The sequence below is a fragment of the Leucopleurus acutus genome (assembly GCF_964270905.1).
Source record: "Leucopleurus acutus genome assembly, chromosome: 10".
NCBI classification, from domain to species: domain Eukaryota; kingdom Metazoa; phylum Chordata; class Mammalia; order Artiodactyla; family Delphinidae; genus Leucopleurus; species Leucopleurus acutus.
The window spans coordinates 66,235,625-66,262,366 of NC_139153.1; the positions used below are offsets into that span (position 1 = coordinate 66,235,625).

The following is a 26,742-nucleotide window of genomic DNA, read 5'->3' on the forward strand; positions in this document are numbered from 1 at the left end:
TCCTCATTTCAGCCGTCCTAGGTCAGGGCTGGTCTGCTGCGGTCTGCCCGAGAATGAGGGGCTGGATCTCAACAAGCCCAGGAGACAAGCCCAGGTCCTTCCTAAAACAGCTCTCATTTGTGATGCCAACAGCAGAGCTCACAGCCACAACTGCCAGGGACAGTCCCAGTCTGGAAGTGGGAAGAAGGGTGGAGGGTGTTCCACACTGGGACGCCCACATGGCCTCTGTCGGGAAGAAGAGGGGCTTCTAAGCTTAGAGAGGAAGGAACAGGAGACTTACTCAGCCACTCAGCTAGAGAACAGGACTAAGGATAAACTTGACCAAACCAGTCAATGATCCAACTGGCCAAGACTGAACTCTGGACACCTGAGAGAGAGAGAGAGCACAGGAACTCGGACCTGTCCTCAGCAGGACGCCCGCTATGAGCCAACATCCACTGTCATCTGGCCCCAGCTGGCGCCCTGCTTCAGAACCCCTGCAACAGAAGAGAAAGCTGAGGCTCTCACTCTTCCTGACCTCTTGTGGCATCATTTGAAATCTTCAGGGGAATCTGGTCCTGGAAATGAGGTTTCTAATAACTTTTTTCAATCACACCCAATCCTGAGAACTGAATTAGACAAAACCAATTTCTGACTTCCAGAAATATACTCACATTTTGGATAATTCCACAGAATTCTCAGAGCCCTCAGAGAAATGCTTTACCCTCAGAGAAAATGTTATATAATGTTATAGTACCTGCGTGTCTTGGCTTCTCAGCTTTGCGTGCTGAAGGCAGCACCTGGAGGAAAAACCAGGGCCTGCCGGCTGCTCACTAGTGGGGGCAGAGGACACAGGGCCTGGCCACAGCTGCTGCACAGGAAGCATGGCGTTTGCTTGCAGTTCAGAAGTTTATTAGTGAATGAGTTTGGGCCAGCCAGTATTTACATGCTTGGTCACTGCAGCGTAGTGTACTGGCTGCAGACGGGGAGAGGGCTTGCTGCTCTGCTGGTCACTGGTGATGTCACCCCAAGAGAATGATGGGCTTCTCTCCTGGGTCCAAGGTACCAGGGCTTGGAGCCAGTGTCATCAGAGAGACCCCACTTCGGTCTCCAGTGCCTGGGCTGGGGGGACGAGGGTTTTTAAGATCTCCATGTAGAAGGGGCCAAACACCTGCTGATTGTGGTGCGTTAAGTTGACGAACTTTTGGCCCAGTTCTGCCAGCTCTGCCTCAATGAGGGTAAGGCCTCCAGGGAGGTCTAGCAGAGACCGCTGCACACCAAGAACCAAACAGCATTTGAGGAACAAGTGGATCCGCTGACCTGTGAGCAGGAATAGACAGTGAGAAGGGAAAGAGCAAACAACTTTCAGGGAGAAACACTGCCCCCTGCACTCTACTCACCCAAGTTCAAAGTTAACTGAGATAGTCACTGACCTACCCACGCACCTAGACATAAGGAAATTTGTTTTGTTTGGGAAGGGGGCTGCTACCTAACTCCCAAGGACAAAGCAAAGATCCAAAACTAGTGGGCTAGCACATTTCTATTCAAAAGATTCCTTAAGTATTCATCAGTTAAATCCTGGTATTTGACATAACAGGAGGATCTTTGACTGACCCTTCAGATGGCTGAGGTTAAGAGCAAGGTCAAGTTCATGGCCACCATTCCAACATGGGACAGGGGAAACCCCTGCTTTGGGAACATGTCCTCCAGCCTAATTTGGCATCAACTTCTTGTTGGCAGGGAGTGGGTGTCACATGTCTTAGACTGCAGCCAAAAATGACCCAGAAGGCCAGGGATGACTTAACCAGATTGGCTGGACAGTATGCCACACCTAGAAGCCATGAATTCCCGGTACAAATCTTCCTTCAACCATAGAATCAGTCTTTAAACTAAAAGGGATATATTTTCAACCCAGCATTATACAACAACTAAAGCCTACACAGTGACTTGCCCAATCATCATGCCCTTTATGGTTAAATGGTTCAGTAAGCACTTTCCAGGGTGGGGACTGGCTCTCCCCTCAGCATTCCCACCACCCCACAGGCATGCTCACCAATGACACTGTGGACACAGTTCTCCTTCTTGGTGATGTTCTGGAGCTCTCCTATCAGCGATGCTGTGTTGTCGCTGCTCAGAGCAGCAAGGCCCATGTTCTGGAGGCTCTGATGGATTTCCTGAGACACCTGTTCACTCACAGTCAGCATAGCCTCCTCCTCAGGCCTAGACCGTGAAGGAGAGTAAGCTGGTACCCAGGGGTGGCCCTGAGCCCCGAAGCTCCACACCAGAAGTTGGGTCCATGTGAGGGAGATGCCCAGCCACCCTTCTGCCCTCACCCCAGGCCCTGGAAGCACAGAGCCCAGTGGGCAGGGTCAGTGTCTTCACTGTTACCCTCCAGATACTGACTTCTTTCTCTGTATGATACCATGTTCTTCTTCTTAGAAAACAAGATAAACTATAAAATCAACTCTGGACAAGGATTTCGTATCCACTCAGTATTCTTCAGCCCCATGGGGTTTATTCATGTATGCACACTTTTAGCACTTTCTTGGACATTTTCCACGGTCATTTGTCATACTCTCACCAATTACAATGACAAACCTGGCCTTCTGATTCCGCTTTTTCCTTTGGTGTGACACCCTGCACTCAGTGATATTCAATCAACATTGCTGACTGACTGGTCGACTCCTGGAGATACGTACTGGTCGACCAGCCCACTCAACTAGATAAAGACTCTCCTGTAGCGAGCAAGCTAGTGAATCATTTTATAGGAAACTGTCCTCCGCGCTACACTTCTGGAAGAAGTTTTATTTTTCTTTGTTACAAGCCCCAAGGCCACTATGGAAAGATACCAACAATCTTTGTGAATGATTCCAAAGGGCCTTTCTGTGGTTTGTTGTGGAACGTAAGGCATCCTTCATTTCCTGCCTGTGCCTTCATATCACCTGTCGTTACTCTAAAAAAGACCTCTGCAACTCACCTGGACTTCAACTCCTCCATCAGGGCTCTGGTTATGCGTTTCAGCTTATCCACAAACTGAGGCGAGCCAAACAGAACACTGCCAGAGAAGCTGCTGGCCACTAGCAAGACCGAGGCCAGGATGGTTAACTGGCACAGCTGGGCCTCCAGCTCCTGCAGCTGGGCTCTGTCCATCAGCAGGGTCTGGGGAAGCAGGCAGAGTGGGTCAGGAGAGGAGGGTCCCCATGCAAGTCCTCAGTCCCAGACAACAAGGCAAGGCCCCCCACAGTCCTACCTCAGGGAACTCTTCATCTTCGGGGTCCCAGAGGAGGAGGTTCAGGAAGCCCTGGGACAGCACCATTTTGGGGTTGAGGGGCTCCGGGCTGTTGGCTGCCTCACTTGGAGAGGGGCAGACCACACTGGAGGAGTCGGGAGAGTCAGGGCAGCTAGGCGGCGGCGTGGAGAGGTCTGCCGCCGCTCGGGTCAGCCACTTGATAGTGTGATCGAGGTGGCCTGCGACAGGAAGAGTGCGTAATTATCTTCAGCTCCTACATCCCGGAGGCCTTGGGATGAAGATTCAAGATCTCCTCCTCCTCAATAAGTAAATGCTTTGGTGGGGGGAAGTCTTTCTGGCTTAGATTAACTATTCCTTCTGCCACCCCCATCTGAGGAAGAAACTTTCTGCTCCTAAAAAGAGGCAGAGTACTCTCTCACATCATTAAAGTCAGACCCAAAGTCATATTCCCTGCTCCTGCCCTCAAGTTATATACATACTAGGCTGCTTGTTGAGGAGTTCCTGAAATTTAGCTCGTTCACACTGGATGGAATGTTCCTGCAGTTGGGGCTGAAGGCTCTGGATAGTGTAGTTCACCATGTCCATTTTCATCAGGCCCAGAACCTGGAAGATTCCTCTGACACAGGAGGAAATAGAATATTTATACTATGAAAGGAAATCCAGTGAGGGGGAACCTACACAAGATATCAGTAAATCACCATATTCTAGAGGTAGGAGGGGCTTTAAAACTAACTTAGTCCTGCCTCCTAAATTTACAAAAGATGGCACTGAGGCCTAGGACCCAAGGCCCAGAGTGAGTAAATGAGTGAGTGGCAGAGCTAGGAACAGCTAAGTCTCTGGATGCTAAAGCCTTCAGACCTTTCCACAACAGTCATTCTATGTGTCCTAAAAAAAGAGTAGTCAGTGGAAGGACACACACCACCATGCCGACGAACCTCTCTGGGAAGTGGGATTTTAGCTGATGCTATTTCTGATGCTATTTTTGGACGATTCACTTTTTTTTTAACTTTCTGGGTCATGGTTTCTATAGCTCTGAAAAAGGGGTAACCTCCCATCCCTATCCCTCATATTGTGTGAAATGCAATAAGAAAACCTGGGATAGGGATGTTTGAATTCCTTAGAAGAAAGGATTACATACTCCAATGATTTATGGTAGGATGGTGTATAGGGGGCCAATCAATCTAAGGCCATCTTTGGAAAAGAAAGGCTAATAGACCAGAGAAAAGAGGAGTTAGTCAGGTCTTCAGTAGGGAAGAGCCAGCCAAGACAGAGGCTGTGACCCAGTGTCCGGCCCAGCTGTGCCCGGCCCAGGGGCTGAGGCAGGTTTCAAGAAACTGGTCAAGTTTCACACCTCAGTAACCGAACAGGGTCTGTGATGTTCTCTAGTTTCTGCACTGCTTCATCTCGAATTGGTGCACACAGCAGAGTCATCAAGTTGAGAATGTACTTAGAGAGACGAGGGACATTCAGGGCTCCGTGTTCTGCTTCCTGCTTAAGGAGGTTCATGTCCAGGCCTTCTTCAATCTCACTTCTTAGGCGGTTCTGGCGTGGTAATAGCAGTGACAGCAAGATCTGCCCAGGAAAGAAAGTCAAAGGAGAAGTTGCTTTCTGTTCAGAGCCCCAAACTTTCTCTAATGGACAATCCCTTTAGCCAAAGACATCCCAGCCTATGTCTTTTAAGGATCAAGAAGTTATGGAAAATAGTAATGGAGGTTCCTTTAAAAACTAAAAATAGAGCTACCATATGATCCAGCAATCCCACTCCTGGACGTATATCCAGAGAAAACCATAATTCAAAATGATATATGCACCCCAATGTTCAACTGCAGCACTATTTAACTAGCCAGGACATGGAATAAACCTAAATGTCTATTGACAGAGAAATGGATAAAGAAGATGTCATATATATATATATATATATATATATATATACAGCAGAATATTTTACTCAGCCATAAAAAAAGAACGAAATAGGGGCTTCCCTGGTGGCGCAGTGGTTGGGAGTCCGCCTGCCGATGCAGGGGACACGGGTTCGTGCCCCAGTCTGGGAAGATCCCACATGCCGTGGAGAGGCTGGGTCCATGAGCCATGGCCGCTGAGCCTGTGCGTCCGGAGCCTGTTGCTCTGCAGCAGGAGAGGCCACAGCAGTGAGAGGCCCGCGTACCGCAAAAAAAAAAAAAAAAAAGAACGAAATAATATCATTTGCACTGATGGACCTAGAGAGTGTCATACTGAGTGAAGTCAGACAGAGAAAAACAAACATCATATGATACCGCTTATATGTGGAATCTAAAAAAATGGTACAAATGAACCTATTTACAAAACAGAAATAGAGTCACAGCTGTAGAAAACAAACTTATGGTTACCAGGAGGAAAGCAGCGGTGGTGCACGGTGATAAATTTGGAGATGGGGATTGACATATACACAATAGTATATATAAAATAGATAGCTAACAAGGACCCACTGTATAGCACAGGGAACTCTTCTCAATACTCTGTAATACCTATATGGGAAAATAATCTAAAAAAGAGTGGATATATGTATAACTGATTCACTTTGCTGTACAGTGGAAACTAACACAATATTGTAAATCAACTATACTCCAATAAAAATTAAACAAAAAAAAAAGTTAGGTCCCTAAATTTCCTAGAGGATATTATTTATCTTTGTTTAGGGGCCAATGACAGTTCGAGGGTTTAGGGGATCACTGATAGCAACAGTATATCATTTTCTATGCAGATTGAGATAAAGAGATAAATAGAGTCAAGGGGTATGGTAAAAAGAAATGCAAGGTACAACAAATATAAAATACACACCATCACACAGTGGTGAGGTACTCTTAATTTACCAAAGGAAGCATTTTTTAGATTATTTTACTTCAAAGGGCAAGAATGAAATAGGCAAAGGAACTGTTAAAAGTCCCTTGAGAGACTGGTTCAAGATGGTGGAGTAGAAGGACGTGCTCTGACTCCCTCTTGCGAAAGCACTGGAATCACAACTAACTGCTGAACTATTATTGACAAGAAGACACTGGAACTCACCAAAAAAGATACCCCACATCCAAAGACAAAGGAGAAACCACAGTGAGACGGTAGGAGGGGCGCAATCACAATAAAATCAAATCCCATAACTGCTGGGTGGGTGATTCACAAACTGGAGAACACTTATACCACAAAAGCCCACCCACTGGAGTGAAAGTTCTGAGCCCCACGTGAGGCTTCCCAACCTGGGGGTCCGGCCACAGGAGGAGGAATTCCTAGAGAATCAGACTTTGAAGGCTAGCGGGATTTGATTGCAGGACTTCGACAGGACTGGGGGAAACAGAGACTCCACTCTTGGAGCGCACACACAAAGTAGTGTGTGCATCGGGACCCAGGGGAAGGAGCACTGACCCCAGGGGAGACTGAACCAGACCTACCTGCTAGTGTTGGAGGTTCTCCTGCAGAGGCGGGGGCTGGCTGTGTCTCACCGTAAGGACAAGTACACTGGCAGCAGAAGCTCTGGGAAGTACTCCTTGGCATGAACCCTCCCAGAGTCTGCCATTAGCCCCACCAAAGAGCCCGGGTAGGCTACTGTGTTGGGTCGCCTCAGGCCAAACAACCAACAGGGAGGGAACCAGCCCCACCCATCAGCAGACAAGCAGATTAAAGTTTTACTGAGCTGTGCCCACCAGAGCAACATCCAGCTCTACCCACCACCAGTCCCTCCCATCGGGAAACTTGCACAAGCCTCTTAGACAGCCTCATCCACCAGAGGGCAGACAGCAGAAGCAAGAAGAACTACAATCCTGCAGCCCGTGGAACAAAAACCACATTCACAGAAAGATAGACAAGATGAAAAGGCAGAGGGCTATGTACCGGATGAAGGGACAAGATAAAACCCCAGGAAAACAACTAAATGAAGTGGAGATAGGCAACCTTCCAGAAAAAGAATTCAGAATAATGATAGTGAAGATGATCTAGGACCTCCGAAAAAGAATGGAGACAAAGATCGAGAAGATGCAAGAAATGTTTAGCAAAGACCTAGAAGAATTAAAGAACAAACAAACTGAGATGAAAAATACAACAACTGAAATGAAAAATACACCTGAAGGAATCGATAGCAGAATAACTGAGGCAGAAGAATGGATAAGTGACCTGGAAGACAGAATGGTGGAATTCACTGCTGCAGAACAGAACAAAGAAAAAAGAATGAAAAGAAATGAAGACAGCCTAAGAACCCCCTGGGACAACATTAAATGCAACAACATTCACATTATAGGGGTCCCAGAAGGAGAAGAGAGAGAGAGAAAGGACCCGAGAAAATATTTGAAGAGATTATAGCCAAAAACTTCCCTAACATGGGAAGGGAAATAGCCACCCAAGTCCAGGAAGCACAGAGAGTCCCATTTAGGATAAATCCAAGGAGAAACACGCTGAGACACATAGTAATCAAATTGGCAAAAATTAAAGACAAAGAAAAATTATTGAAAGCAGCAAGGGAAAAACGACAAATAACATATAAGGGAACTCCCATAAGGTTAACAGCTGATTTCTCAGCAGAAACTCTACAAGCCAGAAGGGAGTGGCATGACATATTTAAAGTGATGAAAGGGAAGAAACTATAACCAAGATTACCCTTCCCAGCAAGGATCTCACTCAGATTGGACAGAGAAATCAAAAGCTTTACAGACAAGCAAAAGCTCAGAGAATTCAGCACCACCAAAGCAGCTCTACAACAAATGCTAAAGGAAGTTCTCTAAGTGGGAAACACAAGAGAAGAAAAGGACCTACAAAAACAAACCCAAAACAATTAAGGAAATGGTAATAGGAACATACATATTGATAATTACCTTAAACATGAATGGATTAAATGCTCCAACCAAAAGACACAGGCTGGCTGAATGGATACAAAAACAAGACCCATATATATGCCGTCTACAAGAGACCCACTTCGGACCTAGGGACACATACAGACTGAAAGTGAGGGAATGGAAAAAGATATTCCATGCAAATGGAAATCAAAAGAAACCTGGAGTAGCAATACTCATAGCAGATAAAATAGACTTTAAAATAAAGAATGTTACAAGAGACAAGGACGGACACTACATAATGATCAAGGCATCAATCCAAGAGGATATAACAATTATAAATATATATGCACCCAACATAGGAGCACCTCAATACATAAGGCAACTGCTAACAGCTATAAAAGAGGAAATCGACAGTAACACAGTAATAGTGGGGGACTTCTAACACCTCACTTATACCAATGGACAGATCATCCAAACAGACAATTAATAAGGAAACACAGCTTTAAATGACACAATAGACCAGATTGATTTAATTGATATTTATAGGACATTCCATCCAAAAACAGCACATTACACTTTCTTCTCAAGTGCGTACAGAACATTCACTAGGATAGATCACATCTTGGGTCACATCAAGCCTCAGTAAATTTAAGAAAATTGAAATCATATCAAGCATCTTTTCTGACCACAACGCTATGAGATTAGAAACCAATTACAGAGAAAAAAACGTAAAAAACACAAACACATGGAGGCTAAACAGTACGTTACTAAATAACCATGAGGTCACTGAAGAAATCAAAAAATACCTAGAGACAAATTACAATGAAAACACAATGATCCAAAACCTATGGGATGCAGCAAAAGCAGTTCTAAGAGGGAAGTTTATAGCAATATAAGCCTACCTCAAGAAACAAGAAAAATATCAAACAGTCTAACTTTACACCTAAAGGAACTAGAGAAAGAAGAACAAACAAAACCCAAAGTTAGCAGAAGGAAAGAAATCATAAAGATCAGAGCAGAAATAACTGAAATAGAAACAAAGAAAACAATAGCAAAGCTCAATAAAACTAAAAGCTGGTTCTTTGAGAAGATAAACAAAATTGATAAACCATTAGCCAGACTCATCAAGAAAAAGAGTGAGAGGACTCAAATAAAATTAGAAATGAAAAGGGAGAAGTTACAACAGACACTGCAGAAATACAAAGCATCCTAAGAGACTACTACAAGCAACTCTATGGCAATAAAATGGACAACCTGGAAGAAATGGACAAATTCTTAGAAAGGTATAACCTTCCAAGACTGAACCAGGAAGAAATAGAAAATACGAACAGACCAATCATAAGCACTGAAATTGAAACACTGATTAAAAATCTTCCAACAAACAAAAGTCCAGGACCAGGTGGCTTCACAGGTGAATTCTATCAAACATTTAGAGAAGAGCTAACACCCATCCTTCTCAAACTTGCAAAAAATTGCAGAGGAAGGAACACTCCCAAACTCATTCTATGAGGCCACCATCACCCTGATACCAAAACCAGACAAAGATACTACAAAAAAAGAAAATTACAGATCAATATCACTGATGAATATAGATGCAAAAATCCTCAACAAAATACTAGCAAACAGACTCCAACAACACATTAAAAGGATCATACACCATGATCAAGTGGGATTTATCACAGGGATGCAAGGATTCTTCAATATATGCAAATCAATCAATGTGATACACCATATTAACAAACTGAAGAAGAAAAAACATATGATCATCTGAATAGATGCAGAAAAAGCTTTTGACAAAATTCAACACCCATTTATGATAAAAACTCTCCAGAAAGTGGGCACAGAGGGAACCTACCTCAACATAATAAAGGCCATATATGACAAACCCACAGTAAACATCATTCTCAATGGTGAAAAACTGAAAGCACTTCCTCCAAGATCAGGAACAAGAAAAGGATATCCACTCTCACCACTATTATTCAACATAGTTTTGGAAGTCCTAACCACAGCAATCAGAGAAGAAAAAGAAATAAAAAGAATACAAATTGGAAAAGAAGTAAAACTGTCACTGTTTGCAGATGACATGATACTATATATAGAGATTCCTAAAGATGCCACCAGAAAACTACTAGAGCTAATCAATGAATTTGGTAAAGTAGCAGGATACAAAATCAATGCATAGAAATATCCTGCATTCCTATACACTAATGATGAAAAATCTGAAAAAGAAATTAAGGAAACACTCCCATTTACCATTGCAACAAAAAGAATAAAACACCTAGGAATAAACCTACCTAGGGAGACAAAAGACCTGTATGCAGAAAACTATAAGACACTGATGAAAGAAATTAAAGATGATACAAACAGATGGAGAGATATACCATGTTCTTGGATTGGAAGAATCAATATCATGAAAATGACTGTATTACACAAAGCAATCTACAGATTCAATGCAATCCCTATCAAATTACCAATGGCATTTTTTACGGAACTAGAACAAAAAATCTTAAAATTTGTATGGAGACACAAAGGACCCCAAATAGCCAAAGCATTCTTGAGGGAAAAAAACGGAGCTGGAGGAATCAGATTCCCTGACTTCAGACTATACTACAAAGCTACAGTAATCAAGACAATATGGTACTGGCACAAAAATAGAAATATAGATCAATGGAACAGGATAGAAAGCCCAGAGATAAACCCCCACACCTATGGTCAACTAATCTATGACAAAGGAGGCAAGGATATACAATGGAGAAAAGACAGTCTCTTCAATAAGTGGTGCTGGGAAAACTGGACAGCTACATGTAAAAGAATGAAATTAGAACACTCCCTAACACCATACACAAAAAAAACTCAAAATGGATTAGAGACCTAAATGTAAGACTGGACACTATAAAGCTCTTAGAGGAAAACATAGGAAGGACACTCTTTGACATAAATCACAGAAAGATCTTTTTTGATCCACCTTCTAGAGTAATGGAAATAAAACCAAAATAAACAAATGGGACCTAATGAAACTTAAAAGCTTTTGCAAAGCAAAGGAAACTACAAACAAGACGAAAAGACACCCCTCAGAATGGAAGAAAATATTTGCAAATGAATCAACAGACAAAGGATTAATCTCTGAAATATATAAACAGCTCATGTAGCTCAATATTATAAAAACAAACAACCCAATCCAAAAATGGGCAGAAGACCTAAATAGACATTCTTCCAAAGAAGACATACAGATGGCCAAGAAGCACATGAAAAGCCACTCAACATCACTAATTATTAGCAAAATGCAAATCAAAACTACAATGAGGTATTACCTCACACCAGTTAGAATGGGCATCATCAGAAAATCTACAAACAACAAATGCTGGAGAGGGTGTGGAGAGAAGGGAACCCTCCTGCACTGTTGGTGGGAATGTAAATTGATACAGCCACTATGGAGAACAGTATGGACGTTCCTTAAAAAACTAAAAATAGAACTACCATATGACCCTGCAATCCCACTACTGCGCATATACCCTGAGAAAACTATAATTCAAAGTGATACATGCACCCCAATATTCACTGCAGCTCTATTTACAATAGCCAGGTCATGGAAGCAACCTAAATGCCCATCAACAGACAAATAGATAAAGAAGATGTGGTAGATATATACAATGGAATAGTACTCAGCCATAAAGAGGAAGGGAATTGGGTCATATGCAGAGACGTGGATGAACCTATAGAATGTCATACAGAGTGAAGTCAGAAGGAGAAAAACAAATATCATGTGTTAGCTCATATATGTGGAACCTAGAAAAATGGTACAGATGAAACAGTTTGCAGGGCAGACATTGAGACACAGATGTAGAGAACGAATGTATGGACACTAAGGGGGTAAAGTGGCGGGTGGTGGTGGTGGTGGTGTGATGAATTGGGAGATTGGGATTGACATGTGTACACTGATGTGTGTAAAATGGATGACTAATAAGAACGTGCTGTATAAAAAATAAATTAAAAAAAAACTTGGAGTATAAAATTTTTTTAAAAAGTCCCTTGAAATAGACTATTAACCCAAAAACATAAGTCCCCTGTGGACAGAGACTCTCTTATTCATCTCTGTGGCTCTGTAACATCTAGACATTGGTGGTGGTGAGGGATAGGGGTTGTTTAACTTAATGAAACACTGTGTTGTCACAGCAAGATCCCAACTGTTTAGCTTCATCTTAAACAAATAAAAGTTGCTCCATACTATCCATTTAAATGACAAACTATGCCAGTTATCCACTTGGAGCCTCTCAGTTCCAAATCTGCCCATCAGTGCCTACTCTGAGAAAATGGTGCTGGGCCCTTTAAATATTTTTCCTTTGCTGGCTGGCACAATGTTAAGTTCTGCCAGTAGAGGGTGCTAAAGAGACAATGCAAGAGGAAGCCTCTTCCTTCCTGGCTCTGGTGTGCTCCTGCCAGCAAGCTCCTGCAGCACAGCGGCTTCTCTTTGTTCAAATTACTATGTGGTTTCTTTTGCCTGATTGGACCTGACTGATACAAAATCTGTACCATGAGTGAGGTTTGAACTCAAATGGCCACATGTCCATTGGATTTGATGAGCAGAAAGTAGGAAGTACCTTAGATGCCTTAGAAAAACATGCAAACTAGAGGATGGCAGATAATCCCTACAAGAATTGGGCAGCTGGTGACCTCAGTGCAGTTGCTAGAGTTTCAGTGGTCTGAGCTTGTCAAGCTTTCCACTCCAAGATGAAAAGTAAGTTGCTGTACCTCAAACCACCCATCATGAAAAAAGGCACAACACTTGTAGGACTTTGTGGATGTGGTAGGCAACATACACCACATCTGAGATTGCTACTGTGACACTCATTTAGAGTCACTCACAAGGTTGCCAATTTCAAGTGAAACCAAGTAAGACTAGGCTCTGCAGTAAGTTCAGGCTGCTATACAAGTGACTCTACCATTTAGGCCTGATCCAGCAGACTCAATGATACTTGAAGTGCCCATGGCAAGTAAGGATGCTGTCCAGAGCCCTGGCAAACACCAACAGGAACATCACAGCACAGACTTCTAGGATTTGGGAGCAAATCTATGCCCTCTTCTGCAGATAACTATTTGCCTTTTGAGAAACAGTTTCTGGCTTGTGCCTGACCCTTGGCAGAAAGTAAACACCGCACCACAGGACACTGGGGGACCATGTGGCCTGATATTCCCACCAGGAACTCGGTGTTGTCTGACCTACCTAGCCACAAGACTGGACATGCACCACAGCAATCTATCATCAGATGAAAATGACCCATAAGAGACCAAGCATATCCAGGTACAAGGACAGACATACAGACCAGATTAGAATAGACAGCCCAGAAATAAAACCTGGACATATGGTCAAATGATTTTTGAGAACAATGCCAAGACCATTCAATGGGGAAAGGACAGTCTTTTCAACAAATGGTACTGGGGAAACTGGATATCCACATGCAAAAGAATGAAGTTGGGGCTTCCCTGGTGGCGCAGTGGTTGAGAGTCCACCTGCCGATGCAGGGGACACGGGTTCATGCCCCGGTCCAGGAGGATCCCACATGCTGCGGAGCGGCTGAGCCCGTGAGCCATGGCTGCTGAGCCTGCGCATCCGGAGCCTGTGCTCCGCAACAGGAGAGGCCACAACAGTGAGAGGCCTGTGTACCACAAAAAAAAAAAAAAAAGAAGAAGAAGAATGAAGTTGAACCTTACCTACACCAAATAAAAAATTAACTCAAAATGGGTGGAAGACCTAAACATAAGAGCTAAAATTCTGAAATTCTCAGAAGAAAATAGGAGTAAATCTTCATAATCTTGGATTTCATAAGATATGACACCAAAAGCAGAAGCAACCATAGACTGGATAAATGGGGCTTCATTAAAATTAAAACTTTTGTGCATCAAGGTACACTATCAAGAAAGTGAAAAAACTACCCACAGAATGGAAGACAACATCTGCAAATCATTTATCAGACAAGGGTCAACTATCCAGAATGTTTAAGGAACTCTTACAACTCAACAACAAAAAGACAACTCAATTTTAAAATGGGCAAAGGACTTGAGTAAATATTTCTCCAAAGATGACGCAGAAGAGGGCATCAAGCACATGAAGATGCTCAACACCATTAGCCACTAGGGAAATGCAAATCAAAACCACATTAAGATTCCACTTCATGCAGGCTGTGCCATGGGAAGGTCTATATTTTTTTAAAAAAGGAAAATAAATGTTGAAAAATAAGTGAAAATGTGGAGAAATTGGAATACTCATACATTTCTGGTGGGAATGTAAAATGGTAAGTCACTGTGGAAAACAGTTTAGTGATTTCTCAATAAATTAAATATAGAATTATCACATGACTCAGCAAGTCCACTCCAGGGTATATATTCCAAAGACTGGAAAAGAGATGTTCAAACAAAGACTTGTACACAAATGTTCATAGCAGCACTACTCCCAATAGCAAAAATGTGAAAACACAAATGTCCATCAACAGATGAATGGGGACTTCCCTGGTGGTCCAGTGGCTAAGACTCCGTGCTCCCAATGCAGGGGGCCTGGGTTCAATCCCTGGTCAGGAAACTAGATCCCACATGCTGCAACTAAGAGTCCACATGTCACAACTAAAAAAAGATCCCGAAGAGAACAGAAAGCCCAGAGATAAACCCATGCACATATGATCACCTCATCTTTGACAAAGGAGGCAAGAATATACAATGGAGGAAAAACAGCCTCTTCAGTAAGTGGTGCTGGGAAAAATTGATAGATACATGTAAAAGAATGAAATTAGAACACACCCTAACACCAAACACAAAAATAAACTCAAAATGGATTAAAGACCTAAATGTAAGGCCGGACACTATAAAACTCTTAGAGGAAAGCATAGGCAGAACCCTCTATGACATAAATCACAGCAAGATCCTTTTTGACCCACCTCCCAGAGAAAGGGAAATAAAAACAAAAATAAACAAATGGGACCTAATGAAACTTAAAAGCTTTTGCACAGCAAAGGAAACCATAAACAAGACAAGAGGACAGCCCTCAGAATGGGAGAAAATATTTGCAAACGAAGCAACTGATAAGGATTAATCTCCAAAATATACAAGCAGCCCATGCAGCTCAATACCACAAAAACAAACAACCCAATTCAAAAATGGGCAGAAGACCTAAATAGACATTTCTCCAAAGAAGACATACAGATGGCCAACAAATGCATGAAAAAATGCTCAACATCATTAATCATTAGAGAAATGCAAATCAAAACCACAATGAGGTATCACCTCACACCAGTCAGAATGGCCATCATCAAAAAATCTACAAACAATAAATGCTGGAGAGAGTGTGGAGAAAAGGGAACCCTCCTACCCTGTTGGTGGGAATGTAAATTCATAGAGCCACTGTAGAGAACAGTATGGAGGTTCCTTGAAAAACTATAATAGAACTACCATATGACCCCTGAGAAAACCATAATTCAAAAAGACACATGCACCCCAATGTTCACTGCAGCACTATTTACAATAGCCAGGTCATGGAAGCAACCTAGATGCCCACTGACAGATGAATGGATAAAGAAGATGTGGTGGCAGATGAATAATCCCCAGTATATCTGCTACCAGCTTTTATGGCCCCAGCATGAGCCACAGCCAACCCCACCTCCCCAGGAGACCCTCCAAGACCAGCAGTCTTTTCAAGCTAATTGCTGAATCCGAAGCTGTGTAGAGAGGACCTGTGTTTTGTACTTCTAACATCCTTTGATGGACCAGCTTCCAGCTTTAAGTCAAATAGCTTTAGAGTTTAGCCCTAAGAGTGATTAAGAATCCACCTGCCAATGCAGGGGACATGGGTTTGAGCCCTGCTCTGGGAAGATCCCACATGCCGTGGAGCAGCTAAGCCCGTGTGCCACAACTATTGATCCTGCACTCTGGAGCCCGTGAGCCACAACTGCTGAAGCCCGCGCACCGAGAGCCCATGCTCCGCAACAAGAGAGGCCACCACAGTGAGAGGCCTGCGCACTGCAGCAAGGAGTGGCCCCCACTTGCCGCAACTAGAGAAAACCTGCGTGCAGCAACGAAGACCCAATGCAGGCAAAAATAAGTAAATAAATAAATAAATTTATTTAAAAAAAAAGATGTGGAACATATATATAATGGAATATTACTCAGCCATAAAAAGGAAGAAATTGGGTCATTTGTAGAGATGTGGATGGATCTAGAGACTGTCATACAGAGTGAAGTAAGTCAGAAAGAGAAAAACAAATATCGTATATTAACGCATATATGTGGAAACTAGAAAAATGGTACGGATGAACCGGTTTGCAGGGCAGAAATAGAGACACAGATATAGAGAACAAACGTATGGACACCAAGGCGGGAAAGCGGTGGGGAGCGGTGGTGGTATGATGAATTGGGCGATTGGGATTGACATATATACACTAATACGTATAAAATGGATAACTAATAAGAACCTACTGTATAAAAAATAAATAAAATAAAATTCAAAAAATAAATAAAAGGAAAATGGATCAAAAAAAAATCTAGAAACAATAAATGCTGCAGAGGGTGTGGAGAAAAGGGAACCCTCCTGCACTGTTGGTGGGAATGTAAATTGATACAGCCACTACGGAGAACAGTATGGAGGTTCCTTGTAAAACTAAAAATAGAGCTACCATATGACCCAGCAATCCCACTACTGGGCATATACACTGAGAAAACCATAATTCAAAAAGATATATGCACCACAATGCACACTGCAGCTCTATTTACAATAGCCAGGACATGGAAACAACCTAAATGTCCATCAACAGATGAATGGATAAAGAAGATGTGGCATATATATACAATGGAATATTACTCAACCATAAAAAGGAACGAAATTGAGTTATTTGTAGTGAGCTGGATGGACCTAGAATCTGTCATACAGAGTGAAATAAGTCAGAAAGAGAAAAACAAATACCGTATGCTAACACATACATATGGAATTTTTAAAAAAGCAGCACTGATGAACCTAGTGGCGGGGCAGGAATAAAGACACAGACGTAGAGAATGGTTTTGAGGGCATGGGGGGGAAGGGGAAGCTGGGATTAAGTGAGACAGTAGCACTGACATATATACACTACCAAATGTAAAATGGATGGCTAGTGGGAAGCTGCTGCATAGCACAAGGAGATCAACTTGATGCTCTGTGACAACCTAGAGGGATGGGATAGGGAGAGTGGGAGGGAGCCTCCAGAGGAAGGGGGTATGGGGATATATGTATACATATAGCTGATTCACTTTGTTATACAGCAGAAACTAACACAACCTTGTAAAGCATTTATACTCCAATAAAGATGTGAAAAAAAAAAAATCCCACATGCTGCAACTGAAGATGCTGCACACTGCAACTAAGACGTGACGTGGCCAAAACCAAAGCAAAACAACAAATGAATGGATAAACAAAATGTGGTATATCCATACAATGGAATATTTTCAGCCATAAAAAGGGATGAAGTTCTGATCCACACTGCAATGTGGATGAACCTTGAAAACATGCTAAGTAAAATTTGCCATATGTAAACGGACAAATGTTGTATGATTCCACTTATATGAGGAATCTAGAGTAGTCAAATTCCTAGAGACAGAAGGTAATATAGAGGTTACCAGGCACGGGTGGAAAAGGGGTCTGAAGAGTTACTGTTTAATGGGTAGAGTTTGGGAAGATGAAACGTACTGGAAATGGATAGTGGTGATGACTGCACAACATTGTGAATGTACTTAATGCCACTGAATTGTAACACTTAACATTATTAAAATGGTAAAAATTTTGTTTACCATAATAAAAAAAATCCTAAAAAGCACAAACAACTAAGTTGGTAATGTGGCACCATTCCCCAGGGAGGATCAGCCAGCCACCTTGTAGCGGATGATTTCTTTGGATCTCTTCCTTCGTGGAGGGGGCGGAGATTCACCCTCAATGGAATAGACGCATTCTGAATATGGAGCTGTCTTCCCTGTCTGCACTACTTCTGTTAGCACCAACATCCATATACTCACAAAATTTCACAGAATGCCTTATCCTCTGTCCTGGGTCCTGGTATGCCCCACAGCATTGCATCTAATCAAGGAACTCATTTTACAGCCAAGAAAGTACAGCAACGGGTTCATACCCACATACCCCTCACGGAGAGTCGACTGGTCTTAACTGAAAAGTGGAATGGCTTATTGAAGACTCAGTTACAGCATTAGTTGAGAGATAATATCCTGAAAGGAAGAGGTTCTGTCTTATAAGATGCAATATATACTTTGAATCAAAACCATTATGCAGTGCTATTCCCTAAAGCCAGAATACATGGTCCCAGGAATCAAGGGGTGGAAGTAGGACTGGTTCCTCTCACCATTATATCTAATAACCTACTTGCAGAATTTTTATTTCCCCTCCTGCCAACTTTGGGCTCTGCTGATTTGGGAGGAATGCTTACATTGGTTCCAATGAATTAGAAGATGAGACTACCCCCCTGGTCATTTTGGGCTCCCTATACCACTGAACCAACAAGGTAAAAAAGGAGTTCCTCTATGGACTAGAGTAATTGATCCTGAGTACTAAGGAGAAACTGGGTTGCTGCTACACAATGGGAACAAGAAGGACTGTTGTCTGGAACCCAGAAGATTCTAAGTACCTTTTGATACTTCCATACCCAATAATATAGGTCAAGGGAAAACCACAACATACAAACAACAAAAGCAAAACGCCCAAGGACTCAGACTCTTTGGCAATGAAGGTTTGAGTCACTCCATCAGATAAAGAACCCCAGCAGCTAAGGACAAGGGAAATATGGAATGACTAGTAAAATGAAGCCATAGATACCAACTACAGCCTCAGGACCAATTACAGAAACGAAGACCATACATTTTCTCTTTGCTTGTTATAAGCATGGCTTTATTTGTATATGCTAACAATATTCTTCTCTCTCCTTCCCATTATTATTTTTTTTAATTTTTATTTTATATTGGAGTATAGTTGATTTACATGTTTTGTCAGTTTCAGGTGTACAGCAAAGTGATTCAGTTATACATATATCTTTTTCAGATTCCTTTCCCATTTAGGTTATTACAGAATAATTGAGTAGAGTTCTCTGTGCTATACAGTACGTCCTTGATGATTATCTGTTTTATACATAGTAGTGTGTATACATTGCTGCAAATGGCATTATTTCATTCTTTATTTATGGCTGAGTAATATTCCATTGTATATGTGTACCATATCTTCTTTATCCATTCATCTGTCTATGGACATTAAGGTTGCTTCCAGGTCCTGGCTATTGTAAATAGTGCTGCAGTGAACATTTGGGGTGCACGTATCTTTTGAATTATGGTTTTCTCTGGATATATGCCCAGGAATGGGATTGCAGAATCATATGATAGCTCTATTTTTAGTTTTTTAAGGAACCTCCATTATTATTTTATAGACAGGTTGTAGGAAGTTAAATTTTACAGTTTAGCCTGTAGGTAATAGAATATTCAGTGAGACTATGACCAGATATGAGGTATATCATAGACAGCAACGGTTATAACTATTGGGAATGTGAGTTTCCTCATTTGGGTAAAAGGATAAGAACTTGTAAGACATATAGCTATGTCTTTTTTTTTTTTTTTTTTGCAGTACGCGGGTCTCTCACTGTTGTGGCCTCTCCCATTGCAGAGCACAGGCTCCAGACACGCAGGCTCAGCGGCCATGGCTCACGGGCCCAGCTGCTCCACAGCATGTGGGATCTTCCCGGACCGGGGCACGAACCCGTGTCCCCTGCATCGGCAGGCGAACTCTTAACCACTGCGCCACCAGGGAAGCCCTAGCTATGTCTTTTGTCTTTTCTTTTTCTTTTTTCGGCCACGCTGCACGGCTTGTGGGATCTTAGTTCCCTGACCAGGAACTGAACCTGGGTCCACGGCAGTGAAAGCATGGAGTCCTAACTACTGGATGGCCAGGGAATTTCCTGGATAGCTATGTCTTATTAGGTAAAAATAGAATTGTTTTCAGGAATTTGAGTGTTTATAGAAGGGTACATATGGAAGCTGAGTAGCCAAAGGAATGGAATGCAACATTTATCAATTTACTGCCTCTCAAATCCTCTCCAAATCCATCCTTTTCTTCTCTGAGAAAATGGAGTAAGTCCTTTAAATAGTTTTCCTTTACCAGATGGCACAATTTTAAGCTTCATCTGTAGATGGCACTGTTTTTTGGGGGGGAGGGTATAATTGATTTACAATGTTGTGTTAGTTTCTGGTATACAGCAAAGTGATTCAGATTATATCTATATAGATACATATAATGAAATTGTTTTTCATATTCTTCTTCATTATGGTTTATTACAGGATATTGAATACAGTTCTCTCTGCTATATAGTAGGACCTGTGGTTTATCTATTTTACACACAGTAGTTTTTATATCTGCTAATCCCAAACTCCTAATTTATCCCTGCCCTCACCCTTTCCCCTTTGGTAATCATAAGTTCGTTTTCTCTGTGAGTCTGTTTGGCAAATAAGTTCATTTGTATCATACTTTAGATTACACATATAAATGAGATCACCTGATATTTGTCTTTCTCTGACTTACTTCACTTAGTATGACAGTATGATATAATTTCTAGGTCCATGCATGTTGCTGCAAATGGCATTAGTTCATTTCTTTTTTATGGCTGAGCAATATTCTATGTATATGGACCCCATCTTCTTTATCTATTCATCTGTCCATGGACATTTAGGTTGCTTTCATGTCTTGTGTACTGTAAATAGTGCTGCTATGAACATTGGGGTGCATGTGAGATGGTTATTAATTGGTTTTCTGTTATCATAAGCAAGTTAACCATAAACTTTGAGACTTAAAACAGTATATACGTTTGTCATCTCACAGTTTCTGTGGGTCAAGAGTCCAGAAAGTTTAACCAGATCCTCTGTTCAGGATCTCACAAGGTTGCAATCAAGGTGTTGGCTGGGCTGTGTTCTCATTTGGAAACCTGACTGGGGAAGAATGTTTCCAAGCTCATTCAAATTGTTGACAGAATTCACTTCCTTACAGCTGTATACTTGAAGGCCCCAGCTTCTTATTGGCTGTTTGTTGGATGCTGCCCTCAGGTCCTAGAGGCCACCTGCATTTCCTTGCCATGTGGCCCTCTCCATTTGCAGTTCACAACATACCTGTTTGCTTTCTCTTTTTTTTAAACAATTTTTTTAAACTTATTTATTTTTGGCTGTTTTGGGTCTTCATTGCTGCACGCGGGCTTTCTCTAGTTGTGGTGAGCGGGGGCTACTCTTCATTGTGGTGTGCAGGCTTCTTCTCATTGCAGTGGCTTCTCTTGTTGCAGAGCACAGGCTCTAGGCATGCAGGCTTCAGTAGTTGTGGCTTGCAGGCTCAGCAGTTGTGGCACACGGGCTTAGTGGCTCCGCGGCATGTGGGATCTTCCCAGACCAGGGCTCGAACTTGTGTCCCCTGTATTGGCAGGCAGATTCTTAACCACTGCGCCTCCAGGGAAGTCCCTACCTGTTTGCTTTTTCAAGGCCAGCTGGAAAGTCTCTCTCTCCAGCCTGCTAAGATAAAGTCTTACATAATGAAATGTAATCCTGGGAGTAATATCCCGTCACCTTTGCCATATTCTATTGATTAAAAGCAAGTTATAGATCTCATCCACACTCAGGGAGAGAGGATTATACAAGGGCATGGATCACTGGGGGTCACCTTAGGGGGTATCCACCACATACTAGAAAGACATTGCAAAAGGCAAGAGCTTTTCTTCCTGGTTCTGGAATGCTCACATGGCAGGTTCCTACAGTACACGTGGCTCTGCAGGCAGCTGGCTCCTACAGCTGAGAGGCTTCTCTAGTGCTGGACTCTGTAGGGAAAGTGGCTGCTTCTCCAGGGCCAGCTCCTGCAGTACACAGCGGTCAGCAGCACACACAGGCCAGCAACCTCCCCTGGCACAGACATGCCCTCAAATGAGGAACTGGGTCCTTGGGTTTTCCCCATCCCCTGGGGATGAGAAAGGATTCTCCTTATGTCTGATATTCCAGTAGAGTTTTCTTTGCTTCTTACTAGCCCAAAGCCTTCATTTCTCCAATTCCCTGTTATACTAATTTTTATATTAAAACTTCTTTGTTGAAATTACTGTGTGATTTCTGTCTATTGATTAGACTCTGACTGATTCATAGACCATGTTCAGTTAGGATTTGCTAGCCACTGACATTCCAGTGAGCGGGGGCTGTCTAGGAACTTTACATCTACAAATGAAAGGTTCGTCACTCACCTCTTTAATTTCTTTTAGGAGTTCAAGAGCACAGCTGAAGTCTGGAGGAGTAGCTAATAATTGCTCTTCCAGATGATCCCAAAAGGCATTGTGCATTGTCTCCTCGACCCTGCCTTCCAGACTGTAAGAAGGTTAAATGAACAAATTACTTTCTCTACTCAAAAACTGCCAAAAGGTCATTATCTCCTAAGCCCCAAACAGTGTTTGATATGATAAAAGACCATTATACAGACAGGGAAAGGCCAGGAACTATGTTTGGACGGTAGCAGAGCTGAATAAGCTGGGGTTAAACTTGGATGTCAGGGCACCAGCACAACCTCTCAGAAGGGCTCCTTGTGGTTCCAGCACAGCCCACCCTCTGCAGTAGGAAGAACCCTGAATAGAGATCGGGCTGACCTTTAGCACTGATTTTGCATTTAGCTTAGAAAAGATGTGACTTAGTTTCCCTTTATGTACACATATAGCAATGAACTAAATGATCTTTCACTTTCTTATAGACCTAAAATCTAGGAAAGGATTTTCCTTCTTTGATAACACCTGAATATCTATAGATACTTCCAAATCAGCAGGTCTAAAATTGAATTCACTATCTTCCCCTTCCAAACCTGTTCCTCCTGTATTCCCAATTTCAATGGCACTACCATGTAGCCAGTCATGGAAGCCAGAAATATCCGTCTTTTTCCCCCAACTCAAAAAAAAAAAAAAAAAAAGGGACTTCCCTGGTGGCACAATAGGTAAGAATCTGCCTGCCAATGCAGCAGACATAAGTTCGATCCCTAGTCCAGGAAGATCCCACATGCCGCAGAGCAACTAAGCCCATGCGCCACAACTACTGAGCCTGTGCTCTAAAGCCTGTGAGCTACAACTACTGAGCCCGCGTACTGCAACTACTGAAGCCCACGCGCCTAGAGCCCATGCTCCACAAGAAGAGAAGCCACCGCACTGAGAAGCCCACGCACCACAACAAAGAGTAGCCCCCAATAGCCAACTAGAGAAAGCCAACGCACAGCAACGAAGACCCAATGCAGCCAAAAATAAATAAATAAATAATTTTTAAAAACGTTAAAAACAAACAAACAAACAAAAACCAGAAGCAAAGGTAATTCAATTAGAAAGGATAGTCTTTTCAACAAATGGTACTGGAACAACTGGACATCCACATGCAAAAAAATGAATCTAGATACAGCTCTTACACCTTCCACAAATAGATCATAGACCTAAATGTAAAACATAAAACTCTAAAACTTCTAGAAGATAACAGGAGAAATCTAGGTGACCTTGGGTTTGGCAACGACCTTTTAGATACAACACCAAAAGAAAGATCCATGAAAGAAAAAATTGGTAAGTTGGGCTTCATTAAAATTAAGAACTGCTCTGTGAGAGACAAGAGAATGAAAAGGCAAGCTCCAATCTTTGCAAAGCACATATCTGATAAAGAACTAGTATCCAAAATATACAAAGAACTCTTAAAATTCAACAATAAAACAACCCAATTTTAAAACAGGGAAAGGTCTGAACTGACACCTCACCAAAGTATTGATATATATACAGATGGCATATAAGCATATGAAAAGATGCTCAACCTCACATCTCATTAGGGAATTGTAAATTAAAGTAACAATGAGATACCACTACACACCTATTAGAATAGCCAAAATCCAAAACACTGACAATACCAAATGCTGACAAGGACGGGGAGCAACAGGAACTCTCATTCATTGCTGGTAGGAATGCAAAGTGTTAAGACCTGTCACTCTGGAAGATGGTTCCACAGCCTCTAACAAAATTAAACATACTCTTTCCATACAATCCAACAATAATGCTCCCTGGTATTTACTCAAATGAGTTGAAAGCTTATGTCCACACAAAAACCTGCACATGGACATTTATAGCGGCTTTATTCATAAATGCCAAAACTTGGAAGCAACCAAGAGGTCAACACTAAAAAGAAATGCACTATCCAGCCCCCAAAAGACATGGAGGAACCTTAAATGCATATTGCTAATTGAAAGAATCCAATCTGAAAAGGCTACATACTATATGATTCCAACTATAAGAAATTCAGAAAAACCTATGGAGACTGTAAAAAGATCAGTGGTTGCCAAGGGTTTCAGAGTGAGGGAGGGAAGAACCAATAGGTCGAACACAGGGGATTTTTAGGGCAGTGAAATTACTCTGTGTGATACAGAAATGGTGAATACATGTCATTATACATTTTTCAAAACCCACAGAATATACAACACGAAAAGTGAACACCAGTGTAAACTTGAGTTAATAATAATGAATTAATACTGGATCATCAATTGTAACAAATATACCACATTAATATAAAATATAAATAATAGAGGAAACTGTGTGCAGGAGAAAAGGGGGAATGTAAGAACTCTATTTTCCATCATTTTTCTATAAAACTAAACTATGCTAAAAAATTGTCTATTAATATTTTAAAAGGAATTAATTTTCCTCTGACCTTTATTTAAATGATTTCTCTGACCTATACAGTTAGACTAATAAGAAGAAAAAGAATCATTTGAAAATTCTGAGGCTGTACCTAGTCATTGCCAAATAGTGATTGGTTTTCTGGCATTAAACATCCCCCCTTAGTAATGCATGCTCCTTGTAAAACAAACAAAAGCAATACAAAGATGAATAAAACAAATATCAGAATTCCTCTCCCAACATACCAATCTCAATCAGCAGAGGTAACCAACTATAATCTAATAGTCTGCTGTGTACTGTAATTGTTCTTAAAGCTTTTCCCCTCACCCTATTTGTCCAATCCATCTTCCAAGTTCCATAAATTTTGCTTTTTAAATGTCTCTGGAATCCATCCCCTCCTACCATCATCTCTTACCTGGACTACTACATTAGGCCATTAACTGGTCCCTGTGTCTTCAGTCTTGTCCCTTTTTAATCTGTTCCCCACCAATTCATTCTAAAATCAATGATTTTTCTAAGATGCAACTCCGATCATGAGGTCATGCTCAAAGTCCTTTGGGGCTTCCCATCACCAGCAGTATAAACGGCTCACATGACCCTTCCTGATATTGCTCTACCTCCCTTTCAAATTTATCTCCTCCTACCTCATAATACCCTGTGCTCAATCACATCAAGATACTTGTTCAGTTCACACCATTGTGCCTCCAACATGATTCCTCTGCCAGGAGCATTCCTTCCCACCCAGACCACCTCTAAGACTCAAGTCATCATAGGCTAAATCTTCCTCCATAGGCAAATCTTCTCTGATCTTTAGGCAGCTGAGAACTTTCATTGAACTCTATTCACACAGCTCTGAGTGAACTTATCAGTCACTTTCTGTTATTCATCTGTCTCTCTTACAAAAGCTTCTTGACAGCAAAGACAGTGTCTTATTTATTTATAGCTGTAGCTACCTCTATCCCCAGAACTCAACATTTTTCCTGCCACATAATAAGAACTCAGCAAATGCCTGATGAATGAATGCCCAAACATGGGATTTCCCTTAGGAACCTACAATTGTAATTAACTTCATCCTATGAGCCCAAAGTAAAGCCAACTGCCAATAAGGAGTGACCTCAAACTCGATTTCAACCTTTTTCCTGATATAAATTTTGTATTACCTTACTTGAAAACCCAGCTCTGAATAGTACTGTTTCCCCTGCTTCATTTCTCCCTCTCTCATTTCCTCTACTCTTTTTTCCTCCTCTCCTGCCAGCAACAGAAGCATCTAAGCAGTGAGAGAGATGCTAGAGGATCTGGGTTTTGGTGAAAACCTGTTCCCAGAGAAGCTGTGCTTGACATGGACATCTGCTAGCAAGAGCAGATCAGACCAGGAAGACCAGGGCAGCAACTTGTGGCAGAGAACAGCACTTTAGTAACAGAGTCCCTGAAGCTGACAAATAACAAAAACATTCAAGGAAATTGACCTATCACAAGCTGCCATCACATATCTGTCTGTTGGTGGGAAATCAGAACTGTTTTAAAATGTAAAATCTGACAGTGAATTTACCCACTTAACTGCCAATAAACCAGCAAGTCATACTCACGGAATGGTTCTTATTTATTGCAATGTCAATATAACTAAGAAGAATGAAAAATAAGGCTTGATGGGGGTGGGGGAGCATTCCTCATCAACAGGGTTCTGACCTTGATTCACAAATTAAGCTGATTTATGAAGTGGGGAATGGGGGTGCGGGTGAGGAGTTGAGGGGGCAGTTGAAAACACCACAATGAGAAAATTGATCTTTTTATCTGTGCCTGTGTAAATCTGTGATCACATAGAGAGTAACTGATAAGACAGGAGCCATGTGGTAGGCAACCAATACCAATAAAATGACCCCAAAGATCTAGATCTCTGTTATTCACACCCTGGTGTAATCCTGTGCCCTGGAGTGTGGCCTGGATTTATGGGTTCCTTTCTAGCAAACAGAATGTAGCAGAGGCCACGACGTCACTCCTGAGGTTAGGTAACAAAAAG

At 42.0% G+C, this 26,742-nt stretch overlaps 1 protein-coding gene across 1 annotated transcript in view; it reads right to left on the reverse strand.

Moving 5' to 3' along the window:
- Window positions 1-1,066: 1,066 nt before the first annotated feature.
- Window positions 1,067-26,742, reverse strand: part of TCP11 (t-complex 11) — a gene marked incomplete at both ends in the record, with an annotated part of 29,311 nt that continues 3,635 nt past the window's right edge. Inside the window, 7 exons of the mRNA XM_082847819.1 lie at window positions 1,067-1,299; window positions 2,033-2,199; window positions 2,957-3,138; window positions 3,230-3,447; window positions 3,709-3,845; window positions 4,581-4,801; window positions 22,287-22,407. Coding sequence (XP_082703945.1) covers window positions 1,067-1,299; window positions 2,033-2,199; window positions 2,957-3,138; window positions 3,230-3,447; window positions 3,709-3,845; window positions 4,581-4,801; window positions 22,287-22,407 — 1,279 coding nt within the window. The remainder of the gene's footprint in view (window positions 1,300-2,032; window positions 2,200-2,956; window positions 3,139-3,229; window positions 3,448-3,708; window positions 3,846-4,580; window positions 4,802-22,286; window positions 22,408-26,742) is intronic.